The sequence below is a fragment of the Canis aureus genome, chromosome 29, assembly GCF_053574225.1.
Source record: "Canis aureus isolate CA01 chromosome 29, VMU_Caureus_v.1.0, whole genome shotgun sequence".
In the NCBI taxonomy this organism is placed as follows: domain Eukaryota; kingdom Metazoa; phylum Chordata; class Mammalia; order Carnivora; family Canidae; genus Canis; species Canis aureus.
The window spans coordinates 26,901,487-26,918,944 of record NC_135639.1 but is presented as its reverse complement, the minus strand read 5'-3'; the positions used below and the strand labels follow the sequence as shown (position 1 = coordinate 26,918,944).

The 17,458-nt window shown below is 44.9% G+C and overlaps 1 protein-coding gene across 7 annotated transcripts in view; it reads right to left on the bottom strand.

Moving 5' to 3' along the window:
- Positions 1-1,098: 1,098 nt before the first annotated feature.
- The window catches only part of ARMH3 (armadillo like helical domain containing 3), a 181,024-nt gene continuing 164,664 nt past the window's right edge, over positions 1,099-17,458 (bottom strand). For all 7 annotated transcript variants that reach the window (XM_077877890.1, XM_077877886.1, XM_077877892.1 and 4 more), the window contains 2 exons: positions 5,012-5,128; positions 1,099-2,810 (listed from right to left, as the gene is read on the bottom strand). In XM_077877890.1, the coding sequence (XP_077734016.1) occupies positions 2,718-2,810; positions 5,012-5,128 (210 nt within the window). In that variant the 3' untranslated portion in view covers positions 1,099-2,717. The remainder of the gene's footprint in view (positions 2,811-5,011; positions 5,129-17,458) is intronic.

The window sequence follows — 17,458 nt, the reverse complement described above, 5'->3', positions numbered from 1 at the left end:
TCCCTGATCTCAGGAGCCCCATTGGCCCACTGGAAGAAAAGGAAGAGTGAGCCAGGTCAGTTTCTCAGGACTTTGTTCTTTTGTTCCCTTTCTTTTTCCCTTTCAAGTTTCCTGCCCTTCTCTCTTATTACTTGCCCTGTCCTACATTCCTTCTGTTTTCTAGAAGATTTGAGGAGTGACTGGTGTGGGGAATCCAGGTGAGGATACAGAGTAAGAAATGCCCTTGTTTGAGGCCCACCTCCCTTCCCTTAGTTTAGCTCCTTTTCTGAAACCAGGGACTATCACAGAGCTGGGCTGCCACCTGCTCTCCTAAGAATGGCTTCTGAGTGACTGAGCCACTTGTATAACCTTCCCCAGACTCTTTACTGGACTGCTAGCAAAAGAGCCCCCAACCCAAGGAAGGAGAGAGTGTTTGGAGGGCCTGAGTAGTATGGTGGCAGTATCCTATGTGGTCTTCCTGCCTGCCCAATGGCTCCTCTGGAGGAGTAACCTGCTAAGACTGAAACCTTCAGCTAAAGTGACCCCAGCACATTTAATGTCTTCAATTGGATTTAATTCCCAAACACTTGATTCAATTAACTCAGCAGGAATTGTGATAGGAATTCAGGCATAGGAGGGGGACAAGCAAGTACAAGGATTATCTTTGGGAGCAATGCCCCAGCTCTCCCCCCGGCTCTGGAAGTTTCTCCACAAACTGGCACGACCTTGGGGGCATGGACAGAGCATGGGCACCTCCTTTGGGGGTTGAATTCTAGATGATGATGGGACTCCCATCTGGAGTTCTTAAAACATATAGGTAAATGGGCCAAAAGATGTGCTTTTACAATGGAGGGCAAGGAGTCTTGCTACTGCTTCATGCCCTTGTTCATTTCATAGGAAAGGAATCTATAAGTAGCAAAGGCAAGGGAAGCTACACCTCTTTGAAGCTAACTGGCTTCCACTAGGGCCAGGAGACTTAGGAGGAGAGGGAGACAGGCAAGGGTGCCCTAGGCAGATGGGACCAGTACCTGGAGATTACTTTAACTCTGTCTTTGAGAAATGAGTTCTGAATAACAGAGATGAAGAAAAACAAATGAACAAAAAACACTAAAAAGACTGTCCCATACAAATCAATTTTTAATAACTTCAACTTGCCACCATCTTCCAGCTCCAACTCCTCTAGGGCTTATCACTGTGGAGAACACTATAGGCCCCAGGCTGAGCTACCCTATCTAGTGATCAGATGACCCAGCCCCTGATCTCTTAGGAATCTGCATCTATACACGGCAGCATGCTGGTGGATTCTCTGGAAACAGTGTGTATTTGTTCAATGTTGGAGCCACAACTCTGGTTCCCAGGAAGGCAAGAATACTAAAGAGATTTGAAGCTAAGTGGAATAGCAGCCAGGGAGGTCCCAGAACTGCTCTCATTGCCAGTTTCCTGCACTTACTCCGAGTCTTCCTATGCTGCTTGTTCCCTGCTAACCTGAGGGCTTTACAAAGTGCTTTAGAAGGGGGGAAATCTCAGAGCTGCAGCTACTCTAAAGGCAGCTGTGGGGTAGGGAAAGCCTATAGTAGTCCCATAGAGGCTGTCCAGAGGAGGAACCACGGGCCAATTTCCAAAAGGCAAGGAGACTTGCCTGTGGCTCCAGCCAGAATGTGGGTAGACAGAATGGCCTCTGTGTGATGCTCACCTGGCCCCTTTTAGATGGAGGGCACCCTGATCCCAGCAGGTTCTCTCCCTTCCCAGGCACCAGACCACAGCAGGAACAGATTCCTCCCCAGAGGAAATTCTTAGGCAGGCTGGATGTAAACAACAGCCGGGTGAGGGGGCGGAGCAGTGGAGGGGAGCTCAGCAGAGGCAGGAGAGGCTCCCAGAGGAGAAGGTGACTAGGAAGGTAGGGAGGCTGCGGGAAAGGGAACCAGCAAAGTAGGCACCTGAGGGCTCCGGAAAACCTGTCAATGTTTATTTCACACACACACACACACACACACACACACACCCTAAAGACAGTTTAAACCAGACTGAAAATGAAAAGCTAAGGTTGTGACCCTATAGTGCTGAGCAATCAGTGGAGTTGGAAGGCCGGGGAATCTAACAGGTACTCCTGGTGCCAAGAATGAAATCCAGAAATTGGTGGCCAGATAGCAGGGCATTGGGCTGATTCTAATCTCCAGTCTCCCAGATTTAGAAAGTAGAAAAAAGGTCCTCTGTTCCTACCTTACCTTGAGCTGAGCTAAAGGTCCTAATGACTGGACAGAGCACCTGCAGGGGCAGGGGACAAAGATTTCAAGCCTAGCTCAGCCCCAGGCCAAAGAAAGCAGAACTGGCTCCATCTACATCAGAGAGTCTGTTTTCAGAAGCCTCGGAGAACCACTGACCCTCAGGATATTGGCATCATCCTAAGACTTGCCTAACAGCCCCTGAAAATTAGTCAGCAGCCACAACTTGTATCAATCAGAAATGTGAGGGGATATTGAGGAAGCCCACACCGGCAGTCCCCACATTCTTGAAGGCTTCTTCCTGTGCCCACCCAAACCCTCCCCAAGTAAGATTATCCCCGGTCTGCCCCTTCTAGCCCCCACAGTCCAAGCTCCGCTGAAAGCAGCCTCCACCGAGAGAACTCGGTATCTGTGTTATTCTCCAGCCTTGGGGACAGCCCTTCTTCCCTCAGTCCCCCTCCAGCCTGGGAGCCTCATGAGTAAGGGCAGTTGGCAGCTGCTCAGATATGCGTGGCCTCAGGAGATAGTAGAGAACTCCTTGAGCAGGACCTCCTGGCTGAGTGTGTGGAAGGCCAGGTTTCTCCGGACGTTGGTGCTAATGGATCGAACCTGGGAAAAGGTTGGGTAAGGAAAGAGGGCATAGGCAAAGAAAAAAATAGGAGAGAGCTGGTTACACACAACAGAGGGCAGTGCCTGAGGGACAAGGCCAAGACGCAGTGTTAACATGTTTCTCTCTTAGGAGATGAACACTTAACAGCTATCATTCGGGCAGGCAAATGAACAAACAGTTCTATGATAAGTGGAAGAAAAAAAGAGGGGCTGAGAGACAGGAACTTTAGTGGAGGTTGAAGAGCATCTGGGTACCCGAAGAGGTAGAAGTAAGCGCAGACACAGAAGGAGGGTGAACTCATGCCTTTGTTTCTGCCTTGGCCATGCAGAGGGGGGGTGGTCTGGTCAGTGGTCTGAGAGGAGAAGAAAACGAGGCCAGAGAATGCATTTCTCATCTTCTCACTCTTTCTTTGTATTTATCTACTTTTCTGTGTTGGAAAGGACACCTAGAGATGCAGCCCCTGTCTGGCATAGATGGCAGGAGTATGATCCAAGGAGGCCAATGACCAGAAGCAGGTCATATAGCTTGTGAATCCCAAGCTTGGGAGTAGGATCCAGGTTTAACTTCCAGTCCAGCACTCTTCCCATACCACAAAGAAGCCCCGCTTCTTTAGAGGAAAGATTTGAGCATATCCCTGCTGTGTCCCCACTGCTCCCCTCACAAGCTTTCTTCCCACAGACTGAGACCCTTGCAGGAAGTGTTGCCTCTGTCAGGGGGGAAAGGACCTGTGAATTAGGAGTCAAACCCCCTACTCTGAGTGGATTCTAGGAGGAATCCATCACACTCTGGAAGGAACACTGTTCATAGGAAATAGAAGTGAATGCTTTGTGAGAGACAAAGTGGAGGAAAAAGGAGAAAAGTATGTGTATCTACTCTGGACCCCAAAGACCAGGGAGCTTTCCTCCAATATGTTTAGCTTTGGGAAATGTAATGAAGTCATCAGGCATGAGGCAGAAGAAAGGGCAGCATGGCAACCAGCAGGCAACTCAAGATCATTAGCTTCAAGCCAGACCAGACCCTCTTTACTCCCTTGTGTCAGAGGTACATATATAAGGAGAACTGAGTCAGGTGAGGCTAGTGTCAATAGGCCAGAGACAGAGCTCCCCTAACCCTCTCCTCCACAACCTTTTTATCTCCAATGACCTTCTCTCTTTGTGAAGTCTGTACCCCTAGTAAAACCCCCACGTCAACTTAAAGACTTGCCACGCACCCCATAAAGATGCTCGACTCTGCTCTTTATATTAATGGCTTCCCCATGTTGCCAAATCACTCACTTCCAGAGCAGATCTTCCTCACCCTGAGGAAGTCCAAAATCTCAGAAATCTCACATCAGCGTGAGAGTTGGGCTGTGTTTAGTACAAGACAAATAACCTACAATCCAGCACCTTCATCACAAACTTGGCATGGGGAAGTAAAAGCTGGGCTGAGGTGTGTTCTGTCCCAGCAGTGGGATGGCTGAGCTATGGGAAGGAGGTACGGTGTGTCCTGGTCTCAGCCTCCAGCCACAATGTTCATGTATAACCAGGCAGGCCTAGCTTTTCCTGAGAGCAGCTCAGAGTACAGGGCAGGAGACAGACCATCTAAGGGGAGAGCCCAGTTCTGTGGTGGTGCTGACTAGAAGATGGAGTAGGAGGAAGAGCAAATGCTCACTGGCTCCAGGTGGCCATGGGTGGGGGCTGCAAGGAAGCTGAGTGATTGGAAAGGGGGGGGGGGTGCAGGGAGTGAAGACTGGAGAACTAGATTGGGAGGGCAGTCAGACCAGGAGTCAGCTAGGAATTTAGGAAGAAGTGATTGCATAAGGGGGAGAAGAATCAATGACTCTCATTAGTTGCTTGGAGGACAGGATAAGGAATAATGAGGCAGAGCTGCCACTGGGAACACATGTCAAACCCCAGGCCCAGCTGGAGCTGTTCAAGGGCTGTCTCCATGGCTGCAGAAGAGAGATGGGCAATGCTGCCTCAGGCTTCTCACCCTTCTTCGCCTAGCACCAGTACCCTGGGGAATATCTTCCCTCACTGCCTGGTCCTGGTCTTAGAAGAGAAGTTGCATGCCCAATCCCAGCAGACCCCTCAAGTCTTATTTCATCAGCCTTTGGCAAACTGTGGTTGTTCCCTAGATGCCCACCTGCACAAATATCACCCTCTGGCTGGGAAAGGGCCCTCAAGAGACATAGGCAGAGAAGGAGGCAGGGCAGACTCACCAGCTCTTTGAAGAAGGCAGCTTCCTTGTGCTGCTCAGAATAGCGCTCATACTGGTCCAGGCCATCCTGCAGCTTCAGTGTGAGTGTGTCATAGTTGGCTCGTACTACCTCCAGCACCTGGGGAAGGTCAAGAGCCAGGCAGGGCTTAGGCCAAACTCTAGGTCACTTGGTCCCCACACCCCTCCTGCTGCCTTAGTGGGTTGGATTCAATCTGGGGCAACACCTCCAGAGGTCATTCTCACTCACAACTTATCATCCAGAAAAAAGTCTGGCCCCAGAGAGTAATTCCTCAGGTTTTGGGACCATTTTCTAATCTCTTCTATTCCTGGCTTTTCCTGACCCATCCTGCCTGGCCACCAAGACTGTTTACTCTGGGTATGGTAAAAGAGCACAAGAAGAGCTGACAGAACAGTGAGTGTCTGAGCTTAGCAGCATCCTGATACCATAAATGTGTTCTCAGCCATATCCTGCAGCTTTCTTTGGCCAGGTTGTCGCAGTTGCTGAGTAAGACTTTGCCAATGTCTCCTTTTTCCCTTTCTGGGAACCACATTTCTTCAGTCCCGGGATGTTCCTCAGCACCATCTGCCACTTGTTTTCATCTCTCCATGCCAACTCAGTCTTCGTACCCATTGCCTGGCTCGAACTTTTGGGCCTCCCAGCCTTCTGATATAGGGGACACTTTCTTGACAAAGCTAGAGCTAACTGCCATCTTTTGTTCTGTTGAGGGGTCTCTCCCCTTTCTCTAACTTTCCATGGGGGTGGGGGGATTCAGACCTCCACTGACTCCAGGAACCTTGGATCTCTGTGGTTCCAAAAGGAAGTTCTGCTGTGACTTCTGTTCAGACCATGAATTAAAGGCAAGGTCAACTAGAGGGAAAGGCACTACATCAAGATAGAACTGAGATAGGCAGAAAGGAGAGACCAGGAGATGGAATGACTGGTCACTGTGGTAATCTGGGTACTAACTATTTTGTAACTTGAAGTGACTAGGGAGGGAAGTCTATGATGTCATGGAGAGCTTCCAGCTCAGTAAGGAACTTGGGAGGAAGGAATGAGGCTAACTCTAACAGAAGGTAAGGCTGAAGAGAATAAACTAGAGTCAGGACTGGTCAAAGGGACTGAAGATGGCCTCCTGAGGGGCAAAGAGTATCTCTGGGCTGTGCTCACCAATTCAGTCTTCTGCCAGGACACACTTCATTTGGTAGCAAACACTTCTGCCTGCCAAGAATTTCTGAGGGGAGAGTACTGATAGAGAACACAGGGAAGGATGTGTCCTCAAGTTTGGGGGGAAGGGACAGTGAGGGCATAGGTCTGGCCTAGGTTCCAGGCTCAGTTTCCTTTCCTCTAGACATTCAGCTCCTCAAGGACACTCTGCCTAGCTATGTCCCACAGACCCTATTATTGACTGGCTCCTTTGCTGCTAATTCCATTTGTCAGCTCTGTCAGCAGGAGGCCCAGTACTCAGCAATGGTAGTCACCCACAAAATAATCCAGCCCTCTCATGCATGTGGGCTGTGCTTGCCACTGAAATATCTATAAGCCAAGGTATTAGCTCAGAAGTGAATGGCTCAAACCCTGAAAAAAGGAAAATTTCTCCAAGATGGAACTGGCCCCTAGGAACCAGACAGAACAGAGCAACATGTTTTCTCTAACCCTGAACTCTGGGCAGCTTCAGCAATACCTACAATTCAGCATCCTGGGCTCAGCCTTCCCAAAGGGGTATCAGGTAAGACAAATACCAAGCTAAAGCCAATTCTGAGAAGAAGGTGCAGATGTTACATCCTGAGAGTCAGGCCTCAGGTCATGCTGCCCAGATCACTTGGGCTTTCTCCTCCTGCCATGGCCAAGTGGAACATCTAAGATCTTACTCAGAACAGGGATTTTTTTACCCAACAAATTTGGCTTTTGCCAGAATTTATGTCAGTTTTGTTAAGGGAGGTGAAACCTTGAACTATCAGCTCCGTGAAAGGAAACCAGACGCCTGGCTGGACTTAGTGCATGATCTCAGCTCTCCTCTTATCCAGATCTTACTTCTTTTCTTCCTTTTTTACACAGGGGTATGCTGCCCTTCAGTTCACTCAACCTCTTCCATCTCTCACCCTATTTCACCTCTCTTAAATTCCCAGGAGAATAAGATATTCTAAATTCAGATCTGGGCCCCAGCCCACTTGGGACTCTGAAGCAATAGGGCTACTCTCCTATTCTAGGACTTGGTTTCTGTAGCTTCAGACTTTAGGAACATATTCCATTTGGGCTTCACATTCCACACTGGCCTGGGACATGGCAAAGGGCAGTACTCAAGCAAAAGGCAATCTCCCAGAGTGCTTGTACCACAACTTGCAACCTCAATCTCTGGCTTTCTGATCTATCCAAAGTTTCCTCCCCAGTCCATTAGGTAACACTCTATCTCCCAAATGCAAGCCCACCTCTGTCATCAGGTTGTTGGGCTTGTTGACTTCCTAGAACCATCCCATCACCTCAGCTCAAGGCAGCTCCAAAAGCAGAAAAATATCTACGATGGGGATCCTTGGGTGGCTCAGCAGTTAGGTGCCTGCCTTCGGCCCAGGGCGTGATCCTAAAGTCCCGGGATTGAGTCCCACATTGGGCTCCCTGCATGGAACTTGCTTCTCCCTCTGCCTGTGTCTCTGCCTCTCTTTCTCTCTCTCAATCTCTGTCTCTCATGAATAAATAACTAAATAAAATATTAAAAAAATAAATAAATAAAAGTCCTTAACCCCTACACATTGCCCTCAGTAGACAGAAAGAAGCCTGCGTCCTGGCAAAAGACCTAATAGAGAACTTAACTGGGAATTCCACTCTTATTATGGATCTCAATTTATCTAACCTCTTTGAGCTTCAGCCTGTCTCTCTCTGTAAAATGGAATTTGAATTCACCCTCCTAAAAATCCACCCTCCTAAATAAACATTTTGATTCCTGAAAGTAACATACAACTGATAAAGACATTATCATCCCAATGGCTACACAGCTACCTGGACAGCTCCTAGGACTCAAGAGGAACTGTCTTCATAGCTCAGGAAGTACTTAATTATTTCAAACTAACCCAAAGAGCCTATGTGCATAAACAATTCTTCACCACAAAGGTACATCTTCTGGATTTAAATGCAAGACCACTTAAATCAGTGGCCTCAGTTTCAAAGATCATATACCATCTTCTTTGCCTTGAAACACTTTGCCTCAGGTAAGGGAAGGACAAACTGGGGAGTAGGGTAGGGACCTAAAACCCCTCCCTTGAGGTCTCTGGAGGAGAAGGCCTGATAGAGGCTTTAAGGTCAGAGAGACATGAATTTTGGTCCCAGATCAACCACTAGTGAGCTATAAAAACTTCTTCACATTAATCTCTTTGAGCCTCAGTTTTCTTATCTGTAAAATGGGGATAACAGTACCTGTACTATAACCTCATAAAGCTGATATAAAGATGGTATGAACTGACTGTCCAATATCTGGCACATAAGGAATAGTCAATAAATGGTTACTAATTTTACAATGAAAAATTCTTCAGGCTCTCCGCAGGGAGCCTGCTTCTCCCTCTGCTTGTGTCTCTGCCTCTCTTTATCTCTCATGAATAAATAAAGAAAATCTTAAAAAAAAATTCTTTCTGGGGACAATAGACATTTGGTAGCTCTTATCCCCAGACAGTTCTAATAATAAGCTAGGAGATAAGGCCTTACACATCTTCGTTCAGATTCTGGTAAAGTGGAAACCTAATTTCTCTATTCGATATGAAAGCAGGCTTCCATAATGACCCCCTATTCCAAGTGTAACTGGCAATGCACTAGCCAGAAGTCATAGAATGTCCAGTACCCACTGCTTAACAATCTTGGTGTAGTGCAAGAGGACACAGGTTAAAAAAAAAATTGAGCAGAGATGCCAGAAAGGCCAGTTTTGCAAAATACAGGTTGTGAAACTTCAGGATCAGGAGGGAGAGAGATCCCAGTGCACAAAATTAATTAAAAAAAAAAAAAGTTAGTTCAAAATTGCTGATAAGAAAAAGAAAAAAAAAAAAAAAAAAAAAAATTGCTGATAAGGTTTCAGATACACTTACACATCTTTCCCCAAGCACACAGGATAAGCATTCCCCAAAGACTGTTCAGTAGCCTATGTTTGTTTGTTTATTAGCAGAACCTTTGGAATTATTTAGGAAGTAACTTCTAGTATTTGTTTGTTTATTTATTTGTTTGTTTATTTGCAGAGCCTTTGAAATAGGAAGTAACTTCTAGCCTAAAGATAGCAGCAAAGGAAAATCCCACCAATGGAAAAGTTCTTGGCATGGGCTACCCTATCTTGATGTCAGAGGTCTATGCCTTGTGCCTGAAAAATTGCTTAGTCTCAAATCTCTGATGGACTAAATTCCCAGAATGAGAATTAGCGGACAACTAAGTAATAGGATGTGACCTGAGAGCAAACCTGTATTCATTACCTTCTCAATATGAACTGACATCTACAGTATAGCTTATTTGGAGAGAATATGTAAGGCTGATACCATCCCACTTCCAGCCGGGGCAATATGTATGGCTTTCCCTAGAAGGTAGGCTGCCAAATGAGGATGAAATCACAAGATGACAACAGAGAAACTTACTGAGACTTCTTATAGGATAGGCAATAAACACAGAACCTGGGATCCCTGGGTGGCGCAGCGGTTTGGCGCCTGCCCTTGGCCCAGGGCACGATCCTGGAGACCCGGGATCGAATCCCACGTCGGGCTCCCGGTGCATGGAGCCTGCTTCTCCCTCTGCCTATGTCTCTGCCTCTCTTTCTCTCTGTGTGACTATCATGAATAAAAAAAAAGAAAAAAAAAAAAACACAGAACCTATCAAGATTACAGTGGGATGGGGCACCTGGGTGGCTCAGTTGGTTGTGTCTGACTTTGGCTCAGCAGCTCATGATCACAGGGTACTGGGATCAAGCCCCACATCGGGCTCCTCAGTGGGGAGCCCACTTCTCCCTCTCCCTCTGCCCCCTCCCTGCCTCCCTGCTTGTGTGTGTGTGCACTTACTCTCTCTGTCAAACAAATAAAATGTTGAAAAAAAAAAAAGATTGCAGTGGGATGTAACAGAAAGAGGCTAGAGTTAGAGAAACCTGGGTTCATATCTTGACATCATCATTTAATACTTATATGACCTTGACCTAAGCTTTATTGGTAAAATAGTCATCATCACACCATTTTTAAAAATAATATTATGAAGATTAGATAGAAAATAAATATAAAAGTATAAATCATAATATCTAGCCAACAGAAGGTGCCAATGAATGAAGGCTATTGAGATTGAAACAAAAAAAGAGGGGATCCCTGGGTGGCACAGCGGTTTAGTGCCTGCCTTTGACCCAGAGTGTGATCCTGGAGTCCTGAGATTGAGTCCCACATCAGGCTCCCTGCATGGAGCCTGCTTCTCCCTCTGCCTGTGTCTCTGCCTCTCTCTCTCTCTCTCTGTGTCTCTCATGAATAAATAAATAAAATATTAAAAAAAAAGAAACAAAAAAAGAAATGGAGATAGGAAATAATTGATGCATTCGAATAAGATGAATGAGGTGGTTAAATGGTGTCCAGGAAAGTCTGGAGCTCTCACTGATATATAAGGAGAGTGACAGGGAAGGCAACCATACCTCTTTTTGCCAAAGTGTTACCATGGGGACAGAACCATAGAAATTAAAAAAAAAACAAACCCAACACACAGAAATAATAGTTCTGGAAGGAACCTTTTAAATCACCTACCTAATCCATGGACCTCATTTCACAGATGAAGAAACAGATGTCCAGAAAGATTGAAAATTGCCCAAAAACCCAAAGCTGGGATTAGACAACAGAGTCTTCTGACTCCTAATCCAGTGCTCTTCCTATATTAGAAAGCTAGTTTAACCTGGGGCACATTCCTTAATTTACAGGCTAAACTTAATTTTTCAGAGAACAAACATTCAAGGAACTCAAACTCACTCCTAATAAGTGGGAAACATGATCTCTGGAGAGCTGGGAAAGTAATCTGGTAAAAGCCTGGTTTGATGTTTAAGTTTTCATTACTACCAGGTCCTTCAGGACTCCAGGGCTTGTCCATATCCACCAATAGCAGCCAAAGACCCTGCTCAGCCCTCTTGGAGTTTGGTGTCAACCACCACCAACACTGTACAGACCACTCCGAACTTATTATAAGAAAAATCTAATTTGGGTTGATATTTTATTTTGTTTGAATTTTTATTAGAGAGAGAGAACAACAAGTATGAGGGGCAGAGGGAGAAGGAAAGACTCTCAAGCAGATTCCACACTAAGCGTGGAGCCCATGCTGGGCTCACTCTTATGACCTAAAATATGACCTGAGTTGAAACCAAGAGTCAGATGCTCAACTGACTGCACCACCCAGGCACGTCTGGGTTGTATTTTAATTTAGTGCTCATTTATTTAATTTTATTTTTAAAACGATTTTATTTATTTATTCATGAGAAACAGAGAGAGAGAGAGAGAGAGAGAGAGAGAGAGAGAGGCAGGGACACAGGCAGAGGGAGAAGCAGGCTCCATGCAGAGAGCCTGACATGGGACTCAATCCCGGGTCTCCAGGATCACACCCTGGGCTGAAGGCGGCGCTAAACCGCTGAGCCACCTGGGCTGCCCTAGTACTCATTTAGAAGCTTAAATACAAAGGTCTTTAATCTTCCATCGGCTTTGGCTGTAGCCATCAGGTGGTCTCCCGGCTTGGGGTGAGGTGTTAAAAAGGATTCAATGAGTACATTCTACAAGTAAGTAATGGTAAGCTCTATGTCCAACATGGGACTCAAACTCATGACCTCAAGATCAAGACTCGCAGGCTCCACTGACTAAGCCAGCCAGGGGCCCCAAAATACCTTCTTTAATGAATGCTCATACCTCAAGGCCAATTTTCCATTCTCTGAAAGAGACTGTAACCACTTCATTCGCACTTCCATGCCCTTCTGCTCTAACCTGGCCAAAACCCTAACCATAGAAAAATTAATCTCTGGATGATTTGAAACAGATTTAGTAATTATAAGGAGAAAAGATGATAAAGGCTTTTTAGAGGATTTTCATGATAATCTCCATCTATCTCTCCCACTAGACTCTGGCCATTTGTTCTATTTCAGATGTTTATTCAGTAGTTAGAGAATATGATTTTTTTTTTTGGCTCCATTTTTTTCCCCATAAGGCAGGAAAAGACAGCTTGAGAGATTCAAGCTCTGAAACCACAAACAAGAGCATCACCAGGCATAACTCCATATTGCTTTCACTTCTCTCTCTCATCGGTTAGAGAGAGCTGACCAGGTACAGCTTATTCTATGAGCTGATGATGAAGAAATAATGAAAGAATTTGGTATGAAATAATGAAAGAATTTGGGAAATGAAATACATCCCTCGCAATGGTTCCATGTTTGAGGCAACCAATCCTGGTGCCCAGAGAACCATGCCACCTATCTAAACTGTTCATTGTCTGGCATAATGTCCCATCTCTAAAGAAACAGCGCTAAAAGCAGAGTAGGCCTTCAACACCAGTCAGTGGGAAATGGACTGCTAAAGGAGATGATCAGCCGAGTAGCTACAAGCTTTTACACAGTTTTTATGGTAAATGCAGACTGAGATCTCCTCATTGTCCTGGAAGACCAACCATAATTCAACTTATTCCTTCTACTACCCAGTAAACTTCTTCAAACTCAAAGGAAGATACCCTTTCCTCTAAAAATGAAAATGACCTGGGTTGCCTGGATGGCTCAGTGGTTGAGCACCTGCCTTTGGCTCAGGGTGTGATCCCGGAGTCTGGGGATCAAGTCCCACATTGGGCTCCCCAAAGGGAGCCTGCTTCTCCCTTGGCCTATGTCTCTGCCTCTGTGTGTTTCTCACGAATAAATAAAACCTTTTAAAAATTAATATAATAAAATAAAATAAAAATGAGAGTGACCTACTGAAGGCATTGCCTGCCTCCCTTCTCTGAATCTGTTATAGGGCTGAAATGCTCTGTAAATTTTGGCAAGAGACTGAAGAGAAACTGGAGGTCTGATCCTTTATTTTTCTCTGAAAGGACCTAAGCTATGTAGTAGCCACCCATCTTTCCTCTACATTCTCCAAACCAGACCTTCCCCAGAACTGGTGATGTGTCTCCCAATGAGGGACAACCCCCCTTCCCCCAGAAGCAATAAAGGTCTGTCCCCAACTTTCCAATTTCAAGTGTAAGGACAGCCTCTTGGTGGCACTCTCATAGTTGAGGTGGTGCTCTGGTCAGGTGTCAGACTGCATGGAGGCAGAATTCTGATGGTAAAGAAGCAAAAAGACAATTCTTCTTCCTCTATAATCCACATTTATCCTTCTAAATTCAGGACTAGCTAAACAAGAAGCATTGCAAAGATGTTTTCCAAGTAAAGACCTTGATGGGTCACTACTGGGTCTAGTTGTGTTTGGGCCATGAAAACGAGTTTCAGCCAACAGCTACTAATTTTCAAAATAATAGAGGAGCATGGCTGAATTTCACTTTTATGTGTAATTTAAGAAATACAACCAAAAAATGAATAAAGGAAAAAAGAGAACCAACCAAAAAGACTCCTAACTAGAGAGAACAAACTGGTGGTTGCCAGAGAGGAGGTCGGTGGGGGAAGGGGTGAAACAAGTGAAGGGGATTAAGAGGACACTTATCTTAATGAGTACTGAGTAATATATGGAATTGTTAAATCACTATAGTGTACACCTGAAACTAAAATAATTCCAATATGTTAAATATATTAGAATTAAAATTAAAACAAACAATATAGCCCTAGAGTCAGCCTGCCTGGACTCATCCTAGCTCCACGACTTACTAACAGGTTAGCCTGGGTGAACCTCAGGTTCTTCAACTAGAGAATGGGGATTATAATAATGTTCTTCACAGAGAAGTAGTTGTGAAGATTAGATAAGCCAATAGATAGAAAGTGCCAATCATACTACTTAACACACAGAGAACACTTTACATTATTATTCTTTTATTTTTTTTAAGATTGTATTTATTTATTCATGAGAGAGGCAGAGACATAGGCAGAGGGAGAAGCAGGCTCCATGCAGGAAGCTAGAAGTCCCATTCCGGGTCTCTGGGCAGACGCTCAACCGCTGAGCCACACAGGCATCCTGTATCCTCTTTCATTTTAATGTAACTCCATGAATAACCGCTTTTTTGTTTTGTTTTTTAATTTAAATTTAATTAATTAACATAGAGTGTATTATTGAGAAATAACTGCTTTTTAGAACCTGAAATTCCAAGCCTTGCCATAAAGTATCAAACTCTCCCCTCCCCCACTTTCTGGAAGAGATGTGTCTTCCACAGACTTCCCAGAGGGATAAACACCACTTTAGAGTTTATGCATTAGTAGGTGTAGACAGGCAGGGTGGCAGGCCGTCTCCTGGAGAAACAAACATGCTACTACTACTGATTTCCTTACTGAAACTGTCACAGCTAGATTCTCAGCCCCCTGAAAGAAGAGACCCAGTGTTACATTATAGATTTTCCACAATGCCTAACAGAGTCTTAAGAAACAATAAACATCAAGTGCTTGTGGACTAATTTAGTAACACTCAGGCCCAACCAAAAAGGAAAGGAATTTCTCATCAAGGTCACACAATAAGAATAGACTTAGGCCATCACAGTAGACCCATCAATCTCAGCATTCTGATAGGTTTCTAAAGACCTCAGAGCCAAGTCTTGCCTTTAAGGAGCTAACAAGCAAAATGGGGACTCAAGATCAACCACCGTGGAAGGACATACTCACAGATAGCACATACAGGGTAGAGTGCTAAGTGTGGTTTGGAATTAGCTACAAAACTGACCAGTGAGGGACGCCTGGGTGGCTCAGTGGTTGAGCATCTGCCTTCGGCTAAGGTCGTGATCTCAGGGTCCTGGGATCAAGTCCTGATTGGGTTCCCTGCAGGGAGCCTGCTTCTTCCTCTGCCTATGTCTCTGCCTCTTTGTGTCTTAAATGAATGAATGAATGAATGAATGAACGAACGAACGAACGAACAAATAAATTCTTAAAAAAAAAATCAAACAAAACTGACCAGTGAATGAGTGACCTGGTTCAAAGAGTGCCACACCTTTTAAAATAAGGAAAATTAATGAATCCAAGATCTTTCCTATTTTGTCCACTACTCCTCTATTTTACACTACTGTATCAGTTACTACTGAATGCAAAATTTTCCACCAGGTAGTAGGGCTCCTGAGAAGGCAGCCATCAGGGGGCCCATTAGCTCTGACAGATCTGTGACTGTAGCATAGCCAGCTTAGGCTCGGTAAGGTCCTATCACCTGAGGGGCAGACTGCTCAGGCTCAGCCCTGATGCTGAAAAAACAAGTCCTGCACAAAAGATGAGCAAAAGTTTGAAAAGGTGGGAAAGAATATTACTTCACTTTGCAAACATACCATCTATATAGCTTCATTTTCTCAGAAATCAGGTTTGATCCATTCTAAAATGTCCTTTTGAGGTGTGTTCAATTTAGCAATGAATTTCAACTGCACAAATGCAGCTCAACTGTGCAGGGTACTCATTAGATAACTGTCCAAAACAATCTAAGCAGATATACACTGTGTTCTTTGAATAGCCAGGTTCAAAGGCTTGCTATTTTTAGTACTTCTTTGCATACTGTAACTAACAGATTTGCATCTCAGAAAGTGAGGAGAAGAAACAATTAGGTTCAGGAGTTCCAAGGCTAACTAGTACCCAGAGAAGACTGTTTACTTCTTTCAGATACCCTTTGCTTAATCTTCTCTTATATAAGGCAAAGCCTGTCCATCTAGAAAGGCCTAAAAGGGACATAGTGATCAAGCACACAGTTAAAAGGACAAAATGTCAGCTACACAAGAGCTTCATTGCTGTTTTGAGAGATGTGAGGGTAAGCCTGTGTAAATAAATGATCAAAGCAAGGCTGGGACCTGGGCCCAAGAACAGAAGGGGAAAATATGTTAAGGGAAGAGACACCTTTTAGTGGATTATCTTAAAAAGAATATTAAAATGCTCACTATACATATTGTGTCCAATATCCATTCAAGACTCTCCCCTTTAGTGACTGAAAGGAAGAAAGAGAACAAGTACAATGGGATGATATATATGAATAGTTAATGCAAGGGAAGATTCTCTGAAAAGTGAGTGAAATTTTAAAAATTCAGCTGAGAGACACCTGGGTGGCTCAGCGGTTGAGCATCGGCCTTTGGCTCAGGGCGTGATCCCAGGTCCTGGGATGGAGTCCCACATCAGGCTCCCTGCATGGAGCCTGCTTCTCACAGGCTCCCTGTGTCTCTCTCTCTCTGTGTCTCTCATGAATAAATAAATAAAATATTTTTAAAAAATTAAAAAATAAAAATTCAGCTGAGTAACTCCAGGTATACTGTAATATTTTAAAGTAGTTCAGGATTTCCACTTTTAGTCAAGATGGAGTAATTGAGAACATGAAAGACATAACCCTCTTCAGACACTAGATAATAGGGAGTGCAGGACAGGTACCCCCCAAAAAAGGAAAATGTTCAGGTGAGTGTGAAGGTCCTACTGGGCTGAGGAGACACACTGGAGTTTGGGAAGGTGGCTAGAACTTGTGAGGCAGAGTACCAGAGGAGGCAGTGAGGCAAAGGAAAGAGCTTCAGAAATTTGCAGTATTCCCATTGAATCTGTCGCTTGATAAGGACTGCATGTGTAAGGTAAAACTCAACCAGAATAGACTGAAAAAGAGAATCTGTCAACTCACATCGGACTGAGAGGTGTTTGAATTTTGACCAACAAAAACAAAAAGGACCTGTGGAACTAACTAGGACACTCCTAAGAGACCCCAGACCAGTCACACCTTACTAGTGGAATCAAACTAGTCCTAGAGTAAAGGCTACTCTAAACTTACCCAAATAGAGATTAAAAAGAAGTGTCATGGATGAATTTGGTCAAAAGGTACAAACTTGGGCAGCCCCAGTGGCGCAGTGGTTTAGCGCCGCCTGCAGCCCGGGGTGTGATCCTGGAGACCCCGGATCGAGTCCCACATCGGGCTTCCTGCATGGAGCCTGCTTCTCCCTCTGCCTGTGTGTCTGCCTCTCTCTCGCTCTCTCTGAATGAATGAATAAATAAATCTTTAAAAAAAAAAGGTACAAACTTGCAGTTATAAAATAAATAAGTACCGATGACATAATGTGCAATATGTTGACTAGTTGACACTGCTGTATGGCATGTTTGAAAGTTGTTAAGAATGAATCCTAAGAGTTCTCAGTGCAAGGAAAAAAACATTTTTGCCCCCCCCCATTTTTTTTAAGATTTTATTTATTTATTCATGAGAGAAACACAGAGAGAGGCAGAGACACAGGCAGAGGGAGAAGCAGGCTCCATGCAGGCAGCCCAATGCGGGACTCGATCCCGGGACTCCAGGATCATGCCCTGAGCTGAAGGCAGATGCTCAACCACTGAGCCACACAGGTGTCCCATTTTTGTCCTTTCTTTGGTAT